Source organism: Gossypium arboreum, chromosome 6 (assembly GCF_025698485.1).
Source record: "Gossypium arboreum isolate Shixiya-1 chromosome 6, ASM2569848v2, whole genome shotgun sequence".
NCBI lineage: Eukaryota > Viridiplantae > Streptophyta > Magnoliopsida > Malvales > Malvaceae > Gossypium > Gossypium arboreum.
Window position 1 is genome coordinate 52,456,274 of NC_069075.1, and position 23,036 is coordinate 52,479,309.

Genomic DNA, 23,036 nt, shown 5'->3' on the forward strand with positions numbered 1-23,036 from the left:
TTCTCAATATCATACTCATTTCACATTCCAACCCCTATGTTCATACATAAGGGATCACCTTAGTCAAATACCGAAACTCATTACTCGATGAGCGAATATTATTCAAGGAATCAACTAATTCAAGCTCATATGAACATACCTCATTGCTGGAATTTTTCAAGCGTATTAACTAAAATTTTACAGCAAGATCGCTTATTCTCGAATCACGTACCTTGAAATTTAACCGGATATAATGACTCGCTCAAATGCCTTGGAATGAAGCTTGGTTATAGTGACTCGCACAATTGCCTTGGTCTTAACCCGGTTTGGTAACTTGCACAAATGCCTTGGTCTTAGCCGGATATAACAACTTCATACGAATGCCTTGGTCTTAGCCCGGATATAATTACTAGCACAATTGCCTTCGGACTTAGCAGGATATCATTCCAATGTTCATTTACACATATATCAATATTCACGACACATCCATAATTCATTTTTGTTACTAAGGCTCAAACACAAAAATATTTATCAAACCTTTACAATTTCGGCTCAATAGCCACACACACAAGGAGCATGATTTCAATATAATTCAAGTAGGGTCATTACTCGAAGACTTACCTAGGATGTCGTTGAACGATTTCAATGGCTATTCGACCACTTTTTCCTTCCCTTTGTCGGATCTAGTTCCCCTTTGCTCTTGAGCTTAATTTAACAAATAAATCGATTTAATCATTTGAGCATCGAAAGAGGAATTCAAGGTACTTAGTCAATATATATACTCATTAGGCATTAAAGTCGCATATGTACGAAATCATGAATCGAACTCCACACATTAGTTAATATTCCTCTTAGTCGAATTTTCTAAGCCAAGAATAGGCATCAATATGCTTGCCTCTAACCGAATGCATGCACACCAATTTCCCTTCATGTGGACGAATATGCATGTCCATGTTGAGGCCAATTATACACTTAATACCACACAAAAACAGCATACATTTTACTAACTAACGCATTACATATCGTAGCTCAATACACATCTCTCATTTACTTCATAACCGAAACATCATCACAAGCAAATATACACTTGAAATAGTATATATGTCATACCAATACATCATGTGCAAACATATATTCATGTAGGTGCAATGGCCGATTCTCAAGTGGCTTATATCCAAATATATACACATATCCAAAGCTTAAATCTTACTTACCATGCAACATGCATGAATCATACTTATGGATATACCATGGCCGAATACACCACAACACCATACCGTTTCAATTTGGTCATGGTTAAACAAAGAACTTAGTATCTCATTCAAAGATGCTAAAAGAAAATCTAAGAGTCCTCAACCCCTCATCACATGTATCATTATCAAGCTTGATATTTAGCATGCAATGGCATTAACACCACATCCACCTTGGCCGAATGTCATTCCCATGACATAGCAAGGATTTGAACCATGGGCTAACAAGAACATCAAGCTAGCAACTAAAAACATGCATGAATCTCATGGCACAACCTCAAACATACCTTAATCTTGATGCAAGTATAGCCAAACCTCTTCCTAATCCTCTTCCAAACCAAACATGAAGCAAAATTCCTTCCTTCCTCTAGTATTTTCGGTCAAGAGAGAAAAATGGATGAGCAAAATTTTTTCTTTTCTTTTCTTCCATGCACGGCAATGGGGGTTCACTCACACACACATTTTTTTCTTTCTTTATTACCCATACTTATTTGTTTATTGTTTCTCCCTAATGCACCAACAAAACATGTTTCATGACATGTTTAGCCCATACTCCTTGTCATGGCCGGCCATCACTTGTAAAAAGAGGGTATTTGACATGCAAGGCCATTGTTTTGCATGCATGCTTTAATTAGTCATCACACATTCCCCCATCATACTTTCAAAGTTTTCTACTAGGTCCTTTCTAGTGAAATTCACATTTATAACTCTAAATTAAAGCATCAAAAATGTCACACATGAGTTAACACATATTATAGGCAATAAAATAAATATTAAATTATTTTTATGCCTCGGTTTTGTGGTCCCGAAACCACATTCCGACTAGGGTTGTTTTAAGGCTGTCACAACAACCTTCTCAAGAATGTTCTTAATTTGTCAATTCGATACTTCAGCTTGTCCATTCATTTGCGGATGATAAGTAGTAGCCATTCTATGATTAACTCCATATCTCTTCAGTGCGATTCACTGTTTAATGCCTTTTGTGTACCGAAGCGGGTGAGTATATGCTTGTGAAAAGAATTTAGCATTGTCTTTGCATCATTCTTTGGGGTTGCAATAGCTTTCACCCACTTCGAGACGTAGTCAACAGCTACTAATATATAAAGATGTCCAAATAAACTCAAAAAGGGTCCCACAAAATTCATACCCCAAACATCAAATAATTCAACCTCTATAATTGGCTGCTGCAACATTTTATTGCGTCAGGATCTAGAATCGATGTGCTGACACCTATCTCATTGATTCACAAAATTGTAGGCATCTTTGAATAATGATAGCCCAGTAGAATCCTGATTGGAGAACTTTAGCAACAGTTCTCATACCATCGAAATGACCTTCATAAGGAGCATCATGATAATACTTCAAGATTGAAAGCATTTCCTCTTCTGAAACACAATGTTGAATGATGTTGTCATTGCATACCTTGAATAAATACGACTCGTTCCAATGATACTTCACTATGTCATGAAGATATCTTTTTTTTTATAGCCTGTGACACTTAATGGGAGTTTTCCACACACTAGATAATTAACAAAATCCACATACCAAGGAGTTGCATCTACAGAAAATAACTTCTCATCTGGGAATGCATCAACAATTTAAAGTATGTTTTCTTCTTTGCTGCCAACTTCCAATCAAGACAGATAGTCTGCAGCTTGATTCTCTAAACCCTTATGGTCTTTTATCTTGATGTCAAATTCTTGCAACAGTAATATCCAACGTATCGGTCTTGGTTTTTCCTTCTTTTTTAGCAAAGAGATATCTCAACACCAAGTGATCAGTTAATACAGTAACCTTTGCACCGGCAAGATAGGAATAAAACTTGTTGAAAGAAAAGACTACAATCAACAATTCTTTCTTTGTGGTGGTATAATTGAATTGAGCCTCTGTAAGAGTTTTGCTAGTATAATAGATGGTGTGAAATATTTTTCCCTTTTGTTGTCTTAGAACCGCACCCACAGCAATGTCGCATACATCACAAATAACTTCAAAAGGTTGGGACCAATCTAGTGCAAAGACAATAGGTGCATTCCCTAGCTACTTTTTTAAATGAATAAATGCATCCATACATGCATCGTCAAAGAAGAATTTTCAATTCTGTTCCAGCAATGAGCATAAGGGCTTTGCAATTTTTGAAAAATCTCTAATAAACCTTTAGTAAAACCCTGCATGTCCAAGAAAACTGTGAATACCTTTCAAGTTTGTTGGTGATGGTAATTTCTCAATGATTTCCACCTTAGCTTTGTCTACTTGAATGCCTTGAATAGAGATGCGATGGCCTAACATAATGCCTTCAATTGCCATGAAGTGAAATTTTTCCCAATTCAAGACAAGATGTGTGTCCTCACATCGCTTCAATATTTTATCCAAATTTTCAGTGCAATGATCAAAATCATTCCAATAGACTGAGAAATCGTCCATAAAAACCTCCAAAGAGTCTTCGATCATATCTAAGAATATTGCCATCATGCACCTTTGAAATTTGGTTGGTGTATTGCAAAGATTGAAAGGCATACGACGAAAAGAAAACGTACCAAAGAGGTAGGTGAAGGTTGTTTTCTCCTGATTCTTAGGTGCAATAGCAATTTTATTGTACCCAGAATAGCTATCTAAAAAGTAATAATAGGCCTTTCTAGTAAGCCAATCCAGTATTTGGTCAATGAAAGAAAGTAGGAAGTGATCGTTCTTTGTGGCCGCATTCAATTTGCGATAATCCAAACAAACTCACCGTCTCGTGGGAATACGTGTAGGAATTAATTCATCCTTATCATTGCGAACCATAGTGATGCCACTCTTTTTAGTTACGCATTACACTGGACTTACCCAATTGCATTAAAAATCGGGTAAATAATTCCAACATCAAGCCTTTTTATGATTTCCTTCTTGACAACTTTCTTCATCTTCTCGTTTAATCTTTTTTGTTGTTCAATCGATTGCTTGCCTTCATCTTCCAACTTGATCTTCTCCATGCAAAAAGAAGGACTAATACCTTGAATATCGGCAATACTTCAAGCAATATTTCGTTTATATTACTTAAGAATATAGACCAATTTCTCTTATTGAGTTATATCCAGTGCTGCAGAGATAATAATTAGGAGAGAATTGTGATCACCCAGAAAGACATATTCAAGATGAGGAGGTAGTAGTTTCAATTCCAGAGTAGGAGCTTTTTCAATAGATGGTTTGAAATTTGGGGTTGTTCTATTGGTTAGGTCTAAGGATTCAATTTGCCATCCATGATTGAGCTCAAGATTATTAGCTTCAACCATGCTGTCACAATCGTCTAAGGACTTGACATCAGATGTCACTGCAAACTCTTCAGAAAGTACTTTGCTTTGGTCATTGAATTCTTCTTTAATTAGATCATCTAGCACATCGATTATATGACATTCTTCTTTGTCCTTACATTGAATAGATTCAAAAACACTGAAGTTGACTTGCTCGTCATTAAGTCCCATTGTTAGTTCACCTTTGTAAACATCAATAAGAGTTTGTCCAGTAGCTAAAATGGTCATCCCAAGATAATGGGAACCTCCTTGTTTGCCTCACAGTCGAGTATGATGAACTGAGTCGGAAAAACAAATTTATCCACATGAACTAAGACATATTTAAGATGCCATTCAAGTTGAGCCAATGATCGATCGGCTAGTTGTAATGTCACTATAGTAGATTTCATGTTACCAATTCCTAACTTTTTGAATGTAGATAGTGTCATTAGGTTAATGCTAGCTCCTAATTCGTATAAAGCCTTACCCAGATAATGATTTCCAATTGAACATGGAATGGTAAAGCTCCCAAGATCTTTCAATTTAGGGCACAACTTCTTTGTCAAAACAACAGTACAGCCTTCTGTGAGTGCAATAGTTTCAATATTAGTGAGCTTCTTCTTCTTGGATAAGAGGTCTTTCATAAATTTCCCATAACTTTGTATTGGAGTGTATACTAAAGGAATGTTGATCTGCAGTTGCTTTAGTGTGTCCAGGAACTACAAATATTGCTTGTCATGCTCATTCTTCCTGAATCTTTGTGGGAAAGGTAAAGGTAGAGATACATCTACTTGCGTCGACACTTTCGATTGCGTCGATAGTTTCAAAGGTTAGACATTAGGCATACGAGTGACAATTTGTGGAACTTCTTTGTTTGATTCATCGACAAACTCTTCAGATTCAACCTTCTCACTATTGATCACTCCATCCTTATCTTGAAGTGCTACAGTAGAGTCTATAAACGGTTCACCAGTTTGTTTACCCCTCCTAAGAGTGAGAGCCTTACAATGTTATTTCCCCTTCAGGCTAGGATTTTTCGTGTCACTAGGTAATGATCCTAGTGATTAAGTATTCAGATTCGAAGCAAGTTGTCCTAATTGTGCATCCAATGCTCGAATGAAAGATGAATTCTCTTGTACAATAGCTTTCGTGTGAGTAATATACTCTTGCATTAATGCTTCAAGAGTTGCTAACAGGTCATATTTAGAAGCTTGAGTGTACGGTTGCTGTCAATGTCCTTGAACATGCTAATTTGGTATTGAAGAGTGTTGTGGCTGCATCAAAATTTGGTGTGGATGTGTTTGGCCTTGTTGTGTATGCATCTGAGTGTGCTGGTTGTAGTTTCTACTATTGTAGATTGTAATTCCTTTGTCTTGGATTACAATTTCCCTGAGTAGATGTATTCTCATATCTGAATATCACAGCATTTTGAGTTCCCAAAAATAGTTGGTTGCGACAGAGTTGTTGTAAGAGTTACCATAAGAATTGTTGCCGATGTTACTAATATAACATGTATTCTCTGCATGTTGCGGACAATCTTCATAGCTATGGTTGTCACTAGAAATCTCACAAGAAAAGTAGGAACATCAACTTGCTGAGTGACTTGTATAGGTGCACGCCACTAGTCCCTTGCATATTTTTAATCATGTTTGTGAGAGAAGAAACTTGGGCACTTAGTGTGGTTATTGCATCCAATTGAATAACTTCTGGAGTAGTATTTTCTTGTGTAGCTTTGGAGATAAGGTATTGATAATCAATTTGAGCAATTCTCTCAAGAATTCTCACAACATCATTATAAGTACAATCCAACAGAGGTCAATTGGCTGATGATCGATAAGTTTCCTTGTATGTGAATTCAACCCATTGTAAAAAATCTCAATTTGTGTTTCTGGTTAAATGTCATGCAGAGGACAATGTCGAAGTAAAGATTTATAATGTTCCCATGTGGTGTGAATATTTTCATCATCCAGCTGATGATAAGAGTAATATCATTTCGAAGACGAGCATTCATTGTTGGTGGGTTAAATAGCAAAACAAACAGTGTTGCTAGTGCATCCCAAGAAGTAATTGATCCGATAAGTAGCCCAAAAAACCAAGTACGGGCTCTTCCCTATAAGGAATAAGGAAATAATTACATCTTCAAGGCATCATCAGGAACGCCTTTTGACTAAAGGAAGCACAGATCAACAAAAAGAAATTAGGATATTTTATCGCATCTTTATGGGGTAGTCCAACACATTGTCCATTAGAACTCAACATTTGAATCATTACTGGCTTGAGCTCAAAATTCCCAGCTTGGATTGCTGGCGTAACAACTCCTAGTTGTAAATCATTCAAGACAGGTACTACAAAATCTCGTATACTTCTAGTTTGTAGGTGAGCATCTCGCGACAACAATGGGTTATTAATATTTTGCTATTGTATCGGGGGTATGGTTGATTTGTCTCATGGTAGAGCCATATTTCTTTGTTCTTAAAGTCTACTCCGAACAATCCTTTCCATTTTTGGATCAAAACTGACAAGAATATCTGACTTGTTTCGGGTCATAACACACCTAAAATGAAGTTGAAGAAATAGCAACAAAGAAGAACCAGTTAGTGAATACTAAATATTATACAAGGAAAATAAAGTAAAAAAACACACAAGAACAAAAATAAACATCAAACAAACTCCATTGCTGGCAACAACTCCAAAAACTTGATCGGTTGTTTAACGTCACAACAATAATGTGCAAGCATACATTGTTGATGCAAGTATAGTAGACAGATGTGAGTCTATCAAATATCGATCATATAGGGATGGTTGTCTTTTGTCTATTAATGTCGGTGCAATAACTAGATACAAACAAGATAAATTGTGAGGATAGTTGTCAGAGCAATAACTTGAAAACAATAGAATAAAATATGATAATGATAAACTGGGATCTCTAACATGAATCTTCAGTAGAAAACTAAGTGCTCACAAGGTATAAAAGGATAGGTGATTGTCAAGGCAACAAATTTCAATGTATATCTTACCAAGTATCATTCTTCTATTTGATCTGAGACTTAAACATGCACAGTAACCCCACCTTCCGATGCTGGCAATATGGCACTATTAAGAACAAGTGGTCTAAATTCCTCTAATCCTTACTCAACTTCCATTGTAATGCTTGTTGGCTCGAACTGTCACTGTACTTTCCAGCGTCAGTGACTGTAATAACACTTCTGTGTTAAGAAACATTCAAACCCCAAGATTAAATAATAAAAGCAAGATGGGATAAGAAAACATTTATCCAAGAATTCATGTCTACTTCCATACAAACAGAAAACAGAGAGTAATGACCATCATTTAGAAAGAAATAAGAAAGAATCGTGTAGAGAATACTATTCCTAGAAAACTTAATTGAATTTCTCTATTTCCTTTTGTCTCGCACTTAGGCCTCCTCTTTATAAGCTAATCTGAATCAATTTTTATGCTGGCTCACCCATGAGAGGCTTAAGCTTCCATAGGCACAAGCATTAAGGTAGGATGAAGAAGATGATGAACACGAAAAAGCTCTCTCTCACCCGTGTACCACACACGCCCGTGTCTCAAGCTATGTAGACCAAAAATTCAGCTAGAACAAACCATTTCCATCATTATTTCATGCTTAAACATTTCAACCATTTGTGCATCACTTCAAGGCATCCAAGTCTACCTAAACATACATATGCATATACTATTCAATACCTGAATCAACTAACCAATTTGTCATCCAAAGGCACCTCAAATGCAATCATCAAAACTTACCTAAACATATCAACTTTACCTATTTTCAACCATTAATATATAGTTCAATACTTTCCACAACATATCATAACTTCACCATAATCATACCAATTCAAAACATACCATATAAGCGGTTCAAAACATGCAACATGAAATAGAGACAGTGACACAAACTAGCAAGGCATAAAATGTACTAACAAAGTTAACTTACACAACTTATGCATACCAAATCATCAACTAAACATTCAACTAAAATACCATTACAAGTCCACCTATATATTCCATTATAACATTGGCCAAAACATTAAAAAAACTACTGATATTTATGCTTGATAGTGTGATAGATCTCCAACGAGCTTCCAAAAAACTATAAAACATAGGAAAGAAACTACAAAAGCAATTAATGCTTAGTAAGCTCATATAACTTAAACACAACTTATCATTTCATTTGCATAATGTAAATAGCATGAGCGTAATACCAACTAAAACCATAAGCTTGGCATAATGCCTATACAACATCAAATACACAAGTTAGTGCATTTATATACAACATCAAATACACAAGTTAGTGCATTTATACATGGTGTAAAAGAATTCATCTATAACAAGTAATTTGCACCTTTATTCATATCATTTAGGTTACCATTTCCTTTTCATAAGTTCATGATACATTCCATTTGAACACTTACTATTTCATTTCCTTTTCATACCCATTGAACGATCTAGAATTTCATTTGATACTCTTAAAAAGCTCACACAAAATGTGCCTTTACATAACCATAACCTTCCCATTACATCATTGCTCACACGAGCTATGGGTCAGAATGTAAGCTGCACGAAGTTGGTCACACGACCTATGGAGTATCCGTAATGAATACAGGACCTCAACCATCGGTAGGACATTCAAGACTAGCACTCGAAACATTAAAACATTAATAACATTTTATTTGTATCCTACGAAGTCCAAAGGTCCAATCGGGACTCGATAATCGCCATAGCATTGATTTGGATATTCATCATTCAATTACATTATGAATACATAATAAACATACATTTGAATAACATGAATATAACAATCGTTCATATGAACTTACCTCGACAACTAGGGCATAGAAGTTAAAATGAGCTAATCCGAAGCTTTTGCTTTGCCTTGATCTAGGTCTATACGTGGTTTATCTTTATCTAAATAGACAACAATCCATTTAATACTTATAGTATTCAATTTATTCCACATTTCATATTTATGCAAAATTACTATTTTACCCCTAACATTTTAACTTTTTCATAATTTAGTCTTAGAGCTTATAAATGGAAATCTAAGCATTTTAATCCTTTTTATAAGCTAACCAAAATCTTTAGGGACTTAAACCAACCAAAATAAATCATCATTTCATAATTTTAATATGAATTTTTACCATTTTTACTGATCAATCCCTAAATGTAGATTTTATCAAAAATCACTTTACAGAACTTGTTTATTTATCAACAGGGATTCATAATCTACCATTTAACATCAAGAACCATTCAAAAACATTCTTGGCATAATCCTCAATCTTTAATAGTTTTACAAATTGAACCCTGGGCTAGCTAGATTACGTTAAAACGAACTTAAAAGCATATAAATCATTAAAAACGGGGTTTAAAATCAGTTCAATGTGATAATCAAGCTTGACTGAACCTTCAAGGTGAAAAACTGGCTTCCTCTTTCACTTATTTCGGTGGTGATAGGAGAATGAGGAAGATGACACTAAATTTTTACCATATTTAATTTAATTACTAAATTACCTTTTTAACCTTGTTTATTAGTTAAACAAAACATCAAACTCATGCCCATCTTTGTCCACTAGCATTATGAATGGTATAATTACCATTTAAGCCCATTTACTTTCATTTCCACTGTGATTTTGTATCACCTCAAACCCGGCCTGGACATTATGGCCGAATCTGATGATGTCACATGATAGTGCTTTAGAAATTGCAATGATGTTAAGACCATTTCTCCGTAGGTACCTCTTTTGATTATCTGATGCTATCTTCTAAAACGTGTCATTTATTTTCAATCATTAACCATTTTCAAAACGTTAAATTTTACGGAAGCTTTTAAAACCATTTTGTATGCGTGGTAGTTTCAGAAAACATTTGATTCCTTTGAAAACCTGAGTTTTCCTACTACTAGCAGTAAAAACCGTAAAACTTTGCAAAATCCCAAATTAAGAAAAAATTCGTAAAGGCTTAATTACATCAAATTTTCCCCAAATATAAATTAAATCATAAGTAAACAAAAAAAATAGTATAAGTGGAAAATCGTGTGGCCACCGCTGAGTCCTCTGCTGCTCTGACCCATATAAAGACCATATAAGGACCTCTAGATTTGAATTCTATAGGTATTTAATCCTTATAGCTACTAGAATTCAACATTTGCATTTTATGTGATTTAGTCCTTTTTTTAATTAAACACTTAATCGATAAAATTTTCATATCAAAATTTTTACACGACATGCCTATTATAATACAGGTCATATAATGAAATACAAAACCTTATTTTTAGGTCGAATTTGTGGTCCCGAAACCACTGTTCTAATTTCACTGAAAAATGGGCTATTACACGATGAATCTACCATGTTTTCAAACGCGCAAAGGGAGTAATCAGATAATTTAAAGTTTGAAAGAGTGGTGATTCCAACAAAGGAAGAAGGTAATGGTTCTCCTCTGATAGGAGACTCTAGTAGGGAGGAACTAAAAGAAGAAGGAGACTCTAGTGAAAAGGAGGTTTAGACCCAAGAACTTTCTTAGAAAATTGAATCAATTGCAAATAATAAGTCAAGGAGAATAATCAGAAAGCTTACTCGCTTTGCTAATATGGTGGCTTATGCATTCCCAATTGTAACTGAAGGCATTCCTACCAGTTTTAATAAACCAATTCAAATTTTAGAAGAAGAAAACTGGAGTTTTTCCATGAAAAAGGAAATGATGCCTCTTTATAAAAATTAAACTTGAAAACTAGCTAGTTTAGAAAAAGGAAAGAAGATTGGATGCAAGTGAGGGTTTATGAAGATAGAATAATTTTCTAGTCAAGATGATGTTTTCTACGAAGTAGGATCAGTGGGAAAAGACTTTGCTCAGATGGAGGAAATTGATTACAATGAGGTATTTTCTCTAGTTGTGAAGCATTTCTCCTTAGAATTTTATTGGCTTTGGTGGTACAATTGGATTTGGAACTAGTTCAGTTGGATGTAAAAACTCTTTTTTTACTTTGAGACTTGGAAGAAGAAATGTTTATGACTCAGCTAGAAGGACTCAAGGTTGCTCAAAAAAATTAGTGTGTAAACTTTAAAAATTTTTGTACGTTTAAAGCAATGTTCTAGGCAGTGGTACAAGTGATTTGAAAAGTTTATAACATAATAGATTTACATAAAAAGCAAATATGATCATTGTGTGTATTTTCGCAAGCTTCAAGATATTTCTCTTATATATCTAGTTCTTTATGTTGATGATATATTAATGGCTTCCAAAAATCAAATAGAGATTGAGAAGCTAAAGACACAATTGAATAAGGAATTTTTAGATAAAGGATCTTAGAGAAGAAAAGAAGATCCTTAGCATGGAGATAACTTGAGATAGAAGTTTGAAGAGGATTTGTTTGGCTTAGAACAATATTTGAGAAAATTGCTAAAATGTTTTGGCATGAATAAAAAATCAAAACTTGTTAACATTCCTCTTGCTCCTCTTTCCAAGCTTAATGCCTCTATTTCGCCAAAGAATGATGCAAAATGAGAATATCTGTCAAAGATACCATATGCAAATGTTCTTACTAGTTTAATGTATGCTATGGTATGTATAAGACCAGGCATTTTACAAACAGTTGGGGTCATGAGTGAGTATATACATGATGCAAGAAAGGAGCATTGGTAAGCTATCAAATGGATTTTGCAATATATTCAGAATATAATGATATTGATTGATTTTTGAGTAGGAAGATAATCAGGGTGTGGTTGGATATTTTGATTGAAACTATATTTGTGATTTGGATAAAAGAGAACTAAGATTTAGATAAAAGAGAACTAAGTACTGGTTATGTGTTTACTCTTGCAAAGGCACAAGTTAGTTGGAAGTCTACTTTATAGTCAACAATTACTTTGTCTACTATAGAAACGGAGTATATGACAATCACAGAGGCTGTAAAAGAGGTAATTTGGCTCCAAGGGTTCCTTGGTAAACTAGAAATTAAGTAGAAGTATGTCAAAGTACATTGCGATAGTCAGAGTGCTATTCATTTAGCAAACAATCAAGTTTATCATTCAAGGATAAAGAATATTGATGTCTGATATCATTTTGTATGAGAGATTCTAAAAGAAGGTGGAGTAAAGATCCCAAAAATTTCAACCACTGAGAATCTTGTTGATGTGATGATTAGGTTGTGACTGCAGTCAAGTTCCAACTATGTTTGGACATGATCAATGTTAAAACTTGAAGGTTGAAATTTGAAGATGATATCAAATGCTATTTTATAAGAAGGTTGAAGATGTGGAAATTTGCTAAGGTGAAAACTTGTTGAAAAAACACAATGCCACATCTAAAAAATACAAGTTTGTGAAGAGTTTGTACTACTATAAATAGGGATTGTTTCTCCACCTTTGAATCGTACCAAAATTTATAATTTTCTTTATAAGGTAATTTTTTCTTTTCTTATTTGTAATTTTTACTTATATCTTTTGCAGTGAAATATAGTTAGTAAAGTCCGAGGACATAGACGTAATTTATCGAATCTCGTTAAACTTTTGGTGTTCTTTATTATTTTTATTTATCTTTCAATATTTTGTAATGATATATTGTGCTATTAGATTCGGTCTAGGAGGTTGAGTTTTAAGTGAGACCCCATTCGCACAATAGATTTTATGTGCATATATTCTACATTAAGAAACAACATATTATGCTAATATAATAATATTTGTGGGAATGCAGGGATGGTTTACACCTGACACAAGAAGGCAACAAGGTTGTATTTGAGGAAGTAATGAAGAAGCTAAATGAGGGAGGCTTAAGCCTCAACAATCTGGCTATTGATCTCCCCATTTTATCTGATATTGACCATGTTGACCCTCTTAAGGCTTTTCAACAATAGCTAAAAAAACATTGCATTGCTTAATATTTTATTATTATTAGTTAGGATAGGGTCTCTTTTTGGTCTTCAAGTGTTCTTATATGATTGAAGTCATTGGAAGTATGCTACATTTGAAGGAGATTTTTCCCTGTATTATAAAATCTTAATTCTCAAACAATGATGATTTTATTCTTATTTCTAAAATGTATGTTATTTATTTAAGTAAAAACACAAGAAAAGAAAAACTCAAATAAGCCTATTCTAGTTTTCTCTTTCATTTGTAAAATTTTTAGATATCATTTATATTTTATCATTCAAACAATTACGATAAAATATTAAATATAAGTTTTTCCCTCATGAAAGATATTGCAACATTATTTATTTTCCAAACTTCTAATCATCTTCTTCATCTATGCTTGTTGTAAGAAAACATTTCTTTTAATCGAATTTCTTAATTTAAAAAAACATAAAATAATAAAAAACATTTAATAATATTTTCTTACAAATCAAAGACCCAAAATGAGTTTTTTTAATTCATTTTATATACTAAATCATCAAATGTAAATATGTATGGTTATTTAAATGATGCAATATATTTGCTTAGAAAAAAATAAAGTCACTCAAGTATAATTGTCTGTTCTAAATTGTTTTTACTATCAATCAATTTCATTTCATTTGTGCACAAGATATTTTGAAATTTAAATAAAATACTTTTTATTATAAAATTTTAATATTTACAATTTTGAATGGCTATTAATTCAAAATATTAGTATTATTAAAAAATAACTTCAATAGTAGTAAAATTAAAACTTAGGAATACCTTACCAAACTCAAATTTAATTTGGTTCCCATAATATTGCCATTTGATTTTGGGTAAAAGATATGTATAATTTCAATTATAATACTTATTTGTATTTGGTTATTTTATGAATAATATAAATAAAAACCTCATGTTTGTGAAAAAATATGATTCTTAATACATATGGTTTCACAATTTTAATTATTATTTAATAAAAATTGAATCAGTGTGTGATTTACAAGAATAAAAGAGGATTTGTATATTCTCTTGCAACGAGTGTGGATGAAAGAGGATAAGAAAAATGTTTATGAAAAAGGCTTATATTTATTATTTATTTTATTTTTAATAAGTGAAATGTACAAAACATATGAAAAAGAGAAATGAAAGGAAAAACTATAAGAGATGAAGTTAAGGGTTGGGTTGGTTTTTTTTTAAAATATTTATGTTGATAAATATTTTTATTAGAAATGAGAAGAAAAGTATATATACTCGTTCAGGAATTAAGATTTTTGGAAAAAAACAAGAAGAGAGTGTTGGATTTTTATAGCTTGAAGATCAGTCCAATATCAAATCTCCTTAAATATGTATTTCTTTTGAGATGTTTAACCTACTTGTCAATGTAGTTTATTTCACCATCGAGATACTTGAGAAGTTTGTTGTGTTGAAGAAGTCATGTCAACAGTTGTAGTCGGAGGAACAACTTCTAGACCAGATCCATAATTAGAGCCTTCTTCAGTTGGATTCATTTATATTTAAACTATTTTATCCTCTCTTCTACTTACTAGAGAACTTAATCTTAGATTGCTCAACTTCTTAAAAAAATCATCCTCAAAATAATATTTTTCTACTCCAATAATATTTGAAGGATGGAAAGGTAGCTTCTTTCTCTTGTTTTTAATCACGACGTGCTTCAAAATTTGATCAAATATAAGAGTTCCTAAATCAAAAGAGACCACAATAGTTACCTTTTGAAGAAAAAGTCCCATCTTCTTGCTAAATGACATGCAATAATTTGAAGGCAACCAATTCTTGGCGATTATACTTTGCAAGGATGCATACTTTGTGCTCTACTAAGTAGTTTTGAATTCTTGTCCTTCAAGCCAAGTCTTTCTAAAACCATCAATAAAAATCCCAGAAAGCTTGTCATAATTAGCTTCAAATGACATCTCATGACTTGTATGCTTTATAACTTTGTTGATTATAGTAGGATTGAGTGGAAAGTAATTACCATGAACATATGGTTTTATTTAAAACTCTGAGTCTATATCCTTGATAGACTATTAGTAAAATACATATTTTCGTGTTGAAGAATTGTGTAACAGCCCGTTTTTAGTTAAATTGGAACAATAGTTTTGGGACCACAAATCCAAAATCGAAATAATTATTTTATTATTATTTTAATGTTTACAGCATGATATTATGTTTGTGTGAAATTTTTGTTAAGAAATTTTATCGTTTGAATACTTAATTTGATAAAAAGGACTAAGTCGTGTAAAGTGTAAAACTTGTGTTCTATTAGATAAAGATGTCTATAGCTATGGAACCTTAAAGTGGAGATCCTTATGTGGTAATTAAACCATTAATAAAGGTAATGGACAATTGTGGACATCATTAATGTGACTAAGTAATGTTATATAACTAACTTAATAAGAAAATAATTAAAATAGGTAAAACAAAACCAAATTCTTTTGTTCATCATCTTCTAGCTGAAATTTTAAGGAGGAAACTTCACCATCAAGCTCTTTCATTGCATGTGAGTATAATTTTGTTCCGTTTTTAATGATTTTTATGTTTTTGAGATCGTTGCAGCTTAATCTAGCTAGCTGAGGGACTAATTTGCAAAACTGTTAAAGGTTTAGGGTTTTTCCATTGATGAATCTATGTGTATTTTGATGTTTAATGATAAAAATGTATGGTTGTTGTTAGATAAACAAAATTTGTTAATTGATTTTAGTAAAATGTCCAAATAGGGATTAAATTGTAAAATGTGTAAAATTCATGGTTAATTTGTGATATAAATGAAAAATGTGGACTGCTAGGGACCTAATTGAAATTTGGCTAACATGGGTTTAGGTTGAATTGCATGAATTTGTATTTTTATGAGATAAGGACTAAATTGTAAAAATGTTAAAATATTTGGGGCAAAGTGTAAAGTTGCTATAATGTCCATTTTTGGGCTAAATTGAATAGGTTGGTGATTAAATGAGTTAAATTTTATATTATATAGATAAAAAAAGTGAAATTCAGATTTAGATCAAGGAAAGAATAAATTTTTGGACTAATCGACTCGTTTCGTCGTTTTTGTATTTGAGGTAAGTTTGTATGTAATAGGCATTGCTATATTTGTATTTTAAATGCTTTGATATTGCATAAACTATGAATACGATCTCATGGATATATTCAACGACGATTCAGCAAATGAGAAATCCTGATTGAACCTTAGGAATAGATTAGGATACAAATGACATGTCATTAGGGTTTATGTGATTTGAGTGCTGGTCCGTACGTCCTACTGGTGTCTAAGTTATCCGACATGTGTTGCGGATACTCATCAACTTGTGTGAGCAGCACCGTGTAGCTTTTCATGACTGTCAGCTTGTGTGAGCAGATCCGTTTATAGCTAGAGAGTGAGCATTATATGTGATACGAGATTGAGATAGCTTCGGCTATATATGTGACACTTAGGGTGCAAGATTCTCGAGTATCTAATAGTATTTCGAATGATTCAACGGGTATATCAAAGAAATGGTTAAGTGTGAGACTAATAAGAGGTGGTACAGGTATGTGCATGAACCGTATAAGTTTTGAATCGAAGAAACTTGTGAATTTCACATCTAATCTTATGTTTGAATATGTGGAAGGTTGGTTAGCTAACATGAATTATGTGTTGATATAGTAAATTGATTGAATTGTGTATTTATGATTAATTGAGTTTATTTCATACAAGCTTACTAAGCTTTATAGCTTACTTTGTTTATTTTCTTTTGTTTTATAGTGAAATCAAAGCTAGCTCAGATTCGGGAATCGTCGGAGACTTCATAACACTATCCAACTATCATTTTGGTACTTTTGAATTTAAGTATTTTGAGTATATGGCATGTATAGGGACTTTGGTCATGTTGGTATATGTGTTGTTAATGAATTTAGTCATTTGAAATGGCTTGTAAATATTAAGAGTTTGGTTTTGTATATAGCCATGAGAATTAGCTTAATTTGGTTGATTTGATTGTGTATATATATGTGCATATGGCTTGTGTTGTGAGTTTGTTGATGGATGTATGATGCTTGTTGATTATAGGTATTGTGGATATCAAATGGTTGATGTTTGAGAACTAGTATGCTTATTTGTTTAGGCAAAATGATGCATAATTATAAGATGCAATTTAGGTAATTTGTGATTTTGAATTAGCATGAATGAGATTGTCAAATTTGATACTTATGTATAATATGGTTAATGGTATGAGATTATCACGAATTGAGCTTGATTGGAGTTGATTTGGAATGGCTATTATATGACATGTTTTAGTGCCTATTGGATTGATGTAGGTGTAAGCAAGTTTGGGTGGAAAATGGCTTGGTAAATAGCCTATTTTTGTCCACATGGGCAGAGACACTGGCGTGTGTCTCAACTGTGTATGATACACGATCAGGTTACATGGCCGTGTGTCCCCTGGTGTTGGATTAAAAATCAAGTCAGTATGCTCTGCATGACTTAGCACATGGGTGTGTGACTTGGCCGTGCGGCATAAGTTAGTATACCCTCAAGTTTTGATATGGCCTAGCACAAGGCCTGGCACACAGGCGTTTGTGGCTTATAAATTGCTACGGTACAAAATAAGAAATGGTCTCTCCAACGCATAAATGGTTGGGAGTTCACATTCTCATCATCTTTGGTAAAATCAAGCCTGCCACGTAGACATTCATAAACTACTCTACCGTAGTTCTTAGCGGATAACCCCAATTCAGGTTTAATAGTACATCCTAATAGGGGTGACCATACTTGTTTAATTTATCTCTTTCAACATAGATGCCATGAGGTGGGCCTTGGAAGGTTTAAATATAAGCATTCGGGATTTGTAGATCTCTAGACGTAGAGCGCGTAGGGCTTTGAACCCAAATACATTACATTTCTTAGGGTACACGGACATGTGTGTTGGCCGTGTGACCCAAGTCAGAGAGTTACACGGGGTAGGACATGGCCTAGGATACAACCATGTGATTCCATTTCGAATGTCCACATGGCTTGTGACATGTCTTTGGCCGTGTGAGGCACATGGTCGGGCCACACAGGCGTGTGTCCCCTGTAGTTTGAAAAATTTGCTATGTTTGTAAAAATTTCCCGAGTTACCGATTTAGTCCCGAACCATTCCTAATGTATGTTTTGGGTCTTGTAGGCTCGTAATAGGGACGTTATGATTGATGTTGATTGGTGATTACTTGAAATTAGAAAATGTATGTGAAATTAATGTTTAGTTGTTTAATAGGTCCAATAATGCTCCGTAACTCTATTCTGGCATTGAATATGGGTGACGGGTGTTACAACTTGTGTCGATGCCATGTCCATAACACCCCCTAGTCGACCTGGATCACCGAGTCTGGATATCAGATGTTACGACATACAAACACTTAGCATAAATTTTAAACAATTTGTATACAATCCTTTTCAATAAACTTCTTATTATTTTATTAAATGTTTTCTGAACATAAAAAATAATAAAGAAAACATCTAAGAATACAATAAGCTCTTAAAAATAATATAAGACATTACAACACAAAAGCTCATTAACGATATACTTTTGTTGGCGTAACACACTATGCACCATACTCATAAGGTGTCCTCTGTACACATGATATCGACACTTGTCATTTTCCCTAGCGCATTCCTGGCTTGGTCCCTTCTAGCGTACTCACTCTCATAGCAGGACCTGAAATATGAACAAACACTTTGTAAGTTCACGTGAACTTAGCGAGTTTTAACATAGAATACCTTGGAGTCTTTCTAGTTGAGTTCCTAGTCTTGAAGATTTTGCGTTACCACTCTTGTAACACCCCTAACTCGTATCCATCGTCTGAATAGAGTTATGGAGCATTACCATACAAACGGAACATTGAAACATTCATTTCATACATCATTGAAAACATAATATAATTACATTCAATCACATATATAATGTCCCTTAATCGAGCTCACGAGACCCTAGAAATACCTTAGAAACAATTCGAGACCAATATCAAAACAGTCAGAAAGTATAAGATAAAGATAGAAAAATTAGTCTGTAGGGGTCACATGGCTAAGACACACGCCCATGTATCAGGCCATGTAACAATTGAAATAAGGACACACGGCTGTGTCTCATGTCCTCACCTATGTAACTATTTGAGTTGGGTCACACGGCCAAGCCACACGCCCATGTGCCAGGCCATGTAACTCTTGAAATAGCCGTACACGTTCATGTGTCAGGCTATGTACTAGGCTGTGTGCTATGTTGTGTAACCGTCTGACTTGCATACAGTAAAACCTATAGGAGACACACAGTCGTGTCACCAACCTGTGTGTCATACCCCCGTGTCTCAGGTCGTGTGGACATGAAATTGGCCAAAATCAAGCCATTTCCAACACCAACTCATACAACCACCAAAATGCATTTTATACACATAATCAAGGCATCATAACATGACCAAAACCAACATGAATAACCAATTCAATAGTCTCGTCATTCAACCAATATGCCATACAAGGCACCTTAAATGCAAATATACAAACTTACCTAAACTTATATATATATACATGACCATATTTCATTTATACACATCTAGTTCAATACCATCCGAAAACATACCATATCTTGACCATTAGTACGTCAGCATAAACTTACCATTTGAGTCATACCATTCATGCATCATAAATACCAAAATGACACAATTCAACCAATGTAAAGTGGTACCAAACAACTTATACATGCAAAAGTCATCAACTAGATACCAATACAAGTTCAGCTATACATGACATTATAACTTTAGCCAAAATACCAAAAACTATCGAAATTTATCCTAGATAGTGTGATAGATCTTCGACGAGCTTCCAAACCGATTGAGCTTTCGATTAACTATAAAACATAGGAAAGAAAACTACGTAAGCACATAATGCTTAGTAAGTTCGTAAAACATGAAACATAACTTACCATTTAAACTAAATAACATAAGTATGATCCCAATTTAATCCAACCACAAGCTTGGCACAAGCCTAAGCACCATCACCAATACAAGTTATTGCATTCAAACAAAATTCACTTGAATTACAAATAAGGTAAGCCATTTGTATGTGGACATACTTCATTTGAATTCATCATTTCCTTTCCATGAATACATAATGTAGTTCATTTGAAATCTTACTATTCCTTTCCTTTTCATGTCCATTGAACCATTTAGAATATCATTGGATATTCAGGAAAGCTCACAAGAAGTGTGTTTAAACATATAAGCGTAACCTTTCATTTACATCGTTGCTCACATGTAACTGCCCAGTTTTAGCTAAATCGGAACAGTGGTTTTGGGACCACAAAATCGAGGTCAAAATTTTTTTAATATTATTTTTGGTGGTTATGGCATGGGAATATGTATGTGTAAAAATTTCATGAGCTAATTTTATCGTTTAAGTGGTTAATTTGAGAAAAGGACTTAATCGCGTAAAATGCAAAAGTAGCATGTTATAAGTTAAAAGTGCCTAATTGCTATGGCTTATTAAATGTGAGGTCCTTATTATGTTATTAGACCATTGATAGTGAAAATTGTCATAAATGGGCATCCATTAAGTTTGTAACGCCCAAAATCTTGAAAACCCCTGTAAAAGTTATTTTTTGTGTCAAGGGGATAAGTCAGTAGCTGAATATGAGTGAGTTTTTACAACTTAGCTGCTATGCACATGGGATGGTGGCAACTGAATATGAGCACTTTGTTCGTTTTGAGGATGGCCTCAGAGATGATCTACGAGTTCTGATAGCTCTTTAGAGGGAGCGAGATTTTACTGTGTTGGTGGAAAAGGAAAAAATCACCGAGTATGTGAAGCACGCTAAGTGCCAGAATCATGAGACGGACAGGAGTAGAAGCAAGAGGGTTTGGAAGTCCTCAAGTTCAGTTGTGAGGCCTAAGAAAAAGGCCAATGTTGATGGGGCAGTCAGGGTTGGGCCCTCTGTTGCTGCTTATGGGTCGCAATCTTTTGTTATTTGTGGGAAACGCCATTAGGGAGAGTGCTGGAAAAGGTTAGGGGCATGTTTAAGGTGCGGATCTTTGGAGCATCATATTAAAGATTGTCCACATAGGCCTAATCAGATGCAAGTTACTGGTGTGGGTATGGTTTAGCCACCGAGAGGCTATGATCAAGCCAGGGGTAGAAATGGTATGGGTCGTGACCGTAGAGCACTGGGTAGTCATACTGAGGTGAGGCAGCCAGCCTTGGTGCATGCTGCTCGTCCCCAAGAGGACAGAGATGCCCCAAATGTTATTATGGGTACGTTTTTAATTTTCAATGTACCTTATACTGCATTGATAGATGTAGGATCTACCCATTCTTCTATTGCCTGTACTGTTACTGAGAACTTGGGGATTCTGGTTAAGAATACTTCGAGTGGAAGTACTGTATTTTGTCCGTTGAGGCAGTCCGTCAGAGTTAATAAATTGTTTAGAGATGTCTCGCGAGAGGTACAATGGGTTATCTTTCTGACAGATCTAATGGAACTCCCTTTCAGAGAATTTCATTTGATACTGGGCATGGATTGGTTAGTTAAACATCGAGTGATCTTAGATTGTGCCACTAAACGGGTAGTACTGAGAACTGAGGAGGATGTAGAGGTGGTGGTAATTAGGGAACGACGAACTTACTTGAGTATTGTGATTTCTGCACTCAGAGCTGAGAAGTTGGTTCGTAAGGGTGGTGAGGCGTATTTATCCTACATTAGTGCTTTAGAATTCAAAGGTCTTTCTGTTAAAGATATCAGAACTACCAAAGATTTTCTAGACGTCTTTCCTGATGAGTTACCTGGGTTACCTCTAAACCGTGAAGTTGAATTTGGGATTGAACTCTTGCCTGGTACAACACCAGTGTCCATTGTCCCTTATAGAATGGCACCGAAGGAGCTTGTGGAACTCAAAGCTCAGATTCAAGAGTTATTGGATCGAGGGTTCATTTGCCCTAGAGTGTCTCCGTGGGGAGCACTTGTTTTGTTTGTAAAAAAGAAGGATGGATCCATGTGAATGTGCGTCGACTACCGGCTACTAAATAAACTAACTGTTAAGAATAAGTACCCTCTACCGAGGATTGATGATTTATTCGACCAATTTCATGGAGCGTTGGTTTTCTCTAAATTTGATATCCGATCTGGGTACCATCAATTGAGGGTCAAAGAGACTGATGTGCATAAGACGACGTTTAGGACTCACAACGGTCATTATGAGCTCTTAGTGATGTCGATTTGACTAACGAATGCACCAGCAACTTTTATAGATCTGATGAATCGTGTGTTCTAACCCTATTTGGATCGGTTTGTAGTGGTGTTTATAGATGATATTCTGGAGTATTCAAAGACTGAGGTTGAGCATGATGAACATCTTCGAGGGGTACTGCAAATTTTGAGAGAAGCAATTGTACGCCAAGTTCAGTAAGTGTGAATTCTGGCTACGAGAGGTAACTTTTTTGGGTCATGTGGTATCTGCTGAGGGGATTAGAGTTGATCCTTAGAAAATTGAAGCTGTTTTGGATTGGAAGTAGCCTAAGTTAGTATCTGAGATTAGGAGTTTTCTAGGTCTGGTAGGGTGCTATAGATGGTTTGTAGAGGGGTTTTCATTGATTGTTGCACCTCTAACTAAGTTGTTGCATAAAGAAGTACCGTTTAACT

At 34.4% G+C, this 23,036-nt stretch overlaps 2 protein-coding genes across 3 annotated transcripts in view; both read left to right on the forward strand.

Moving 5' to 3' along the window:
* LOC108486171 (GDSL esterase/lipase At5g45920-like) overlaps positions 1 to 17,378 on the forward strand; it is a 48,949-nt gene extending 31,571 nt beyond the window's left edge. Inside the window, exon 5 of one of the 2 annotated variants that reach the window (XM_053030023.1) lies at positions 17,141 to 17,378. In XM_053030023.1, coding sequence (XP_052885983.1) covers positions 17,141 to 17,300 — 160 coding nt within the window. In that variant the 3' untranslated portion in view covers positions 17,301 to 17,378. Of the gene's footprint in view, positions 1 to 13,207; positions 13,551 to 17,140 lie in introns of those variants that run through there. The other variant, XM_017790057.2, reaches the window with a different exon arrangement.
* Positions 17,379 to 21,543: 4,165 nt separating this feature from the next.
* Positions 21,544 to 22,803, forward strand: LOC108485307 (uncharacterized). The gene is made up of 2 exons (XM_017789128.1): positions 21,544 to 22,231; positions 22,691 to 22,803. The coding sequence occupies exons 1-2, from the start codon at positions 21,544 to 21,546 to the stop codon at positions 22,801 to 22,803; spliced, it is 801 nt and encodes a 266-aa protein (XP_017644617.1).
* Positions 22,804 to 23,036: the final 233 nt, after the last annotated feature.

Excerpts from the sequence above, each read along its gene's own strand:
- LOC108485307 (XM_017789128.1), top strand. The coding sequence starts at position 21,544 with ATGGGTCGTGACCGTAGAGCACTGGGTAGTCATACTGAGGTGAGGCAG. Across the intron at positions 22,232-22,690 it reads TGGGATTGAACTCTTGCCTG|TGGTGTTTATAGATGATATT; the intron begins GTACAACACCAG and ends ATCGGTTTGTAG.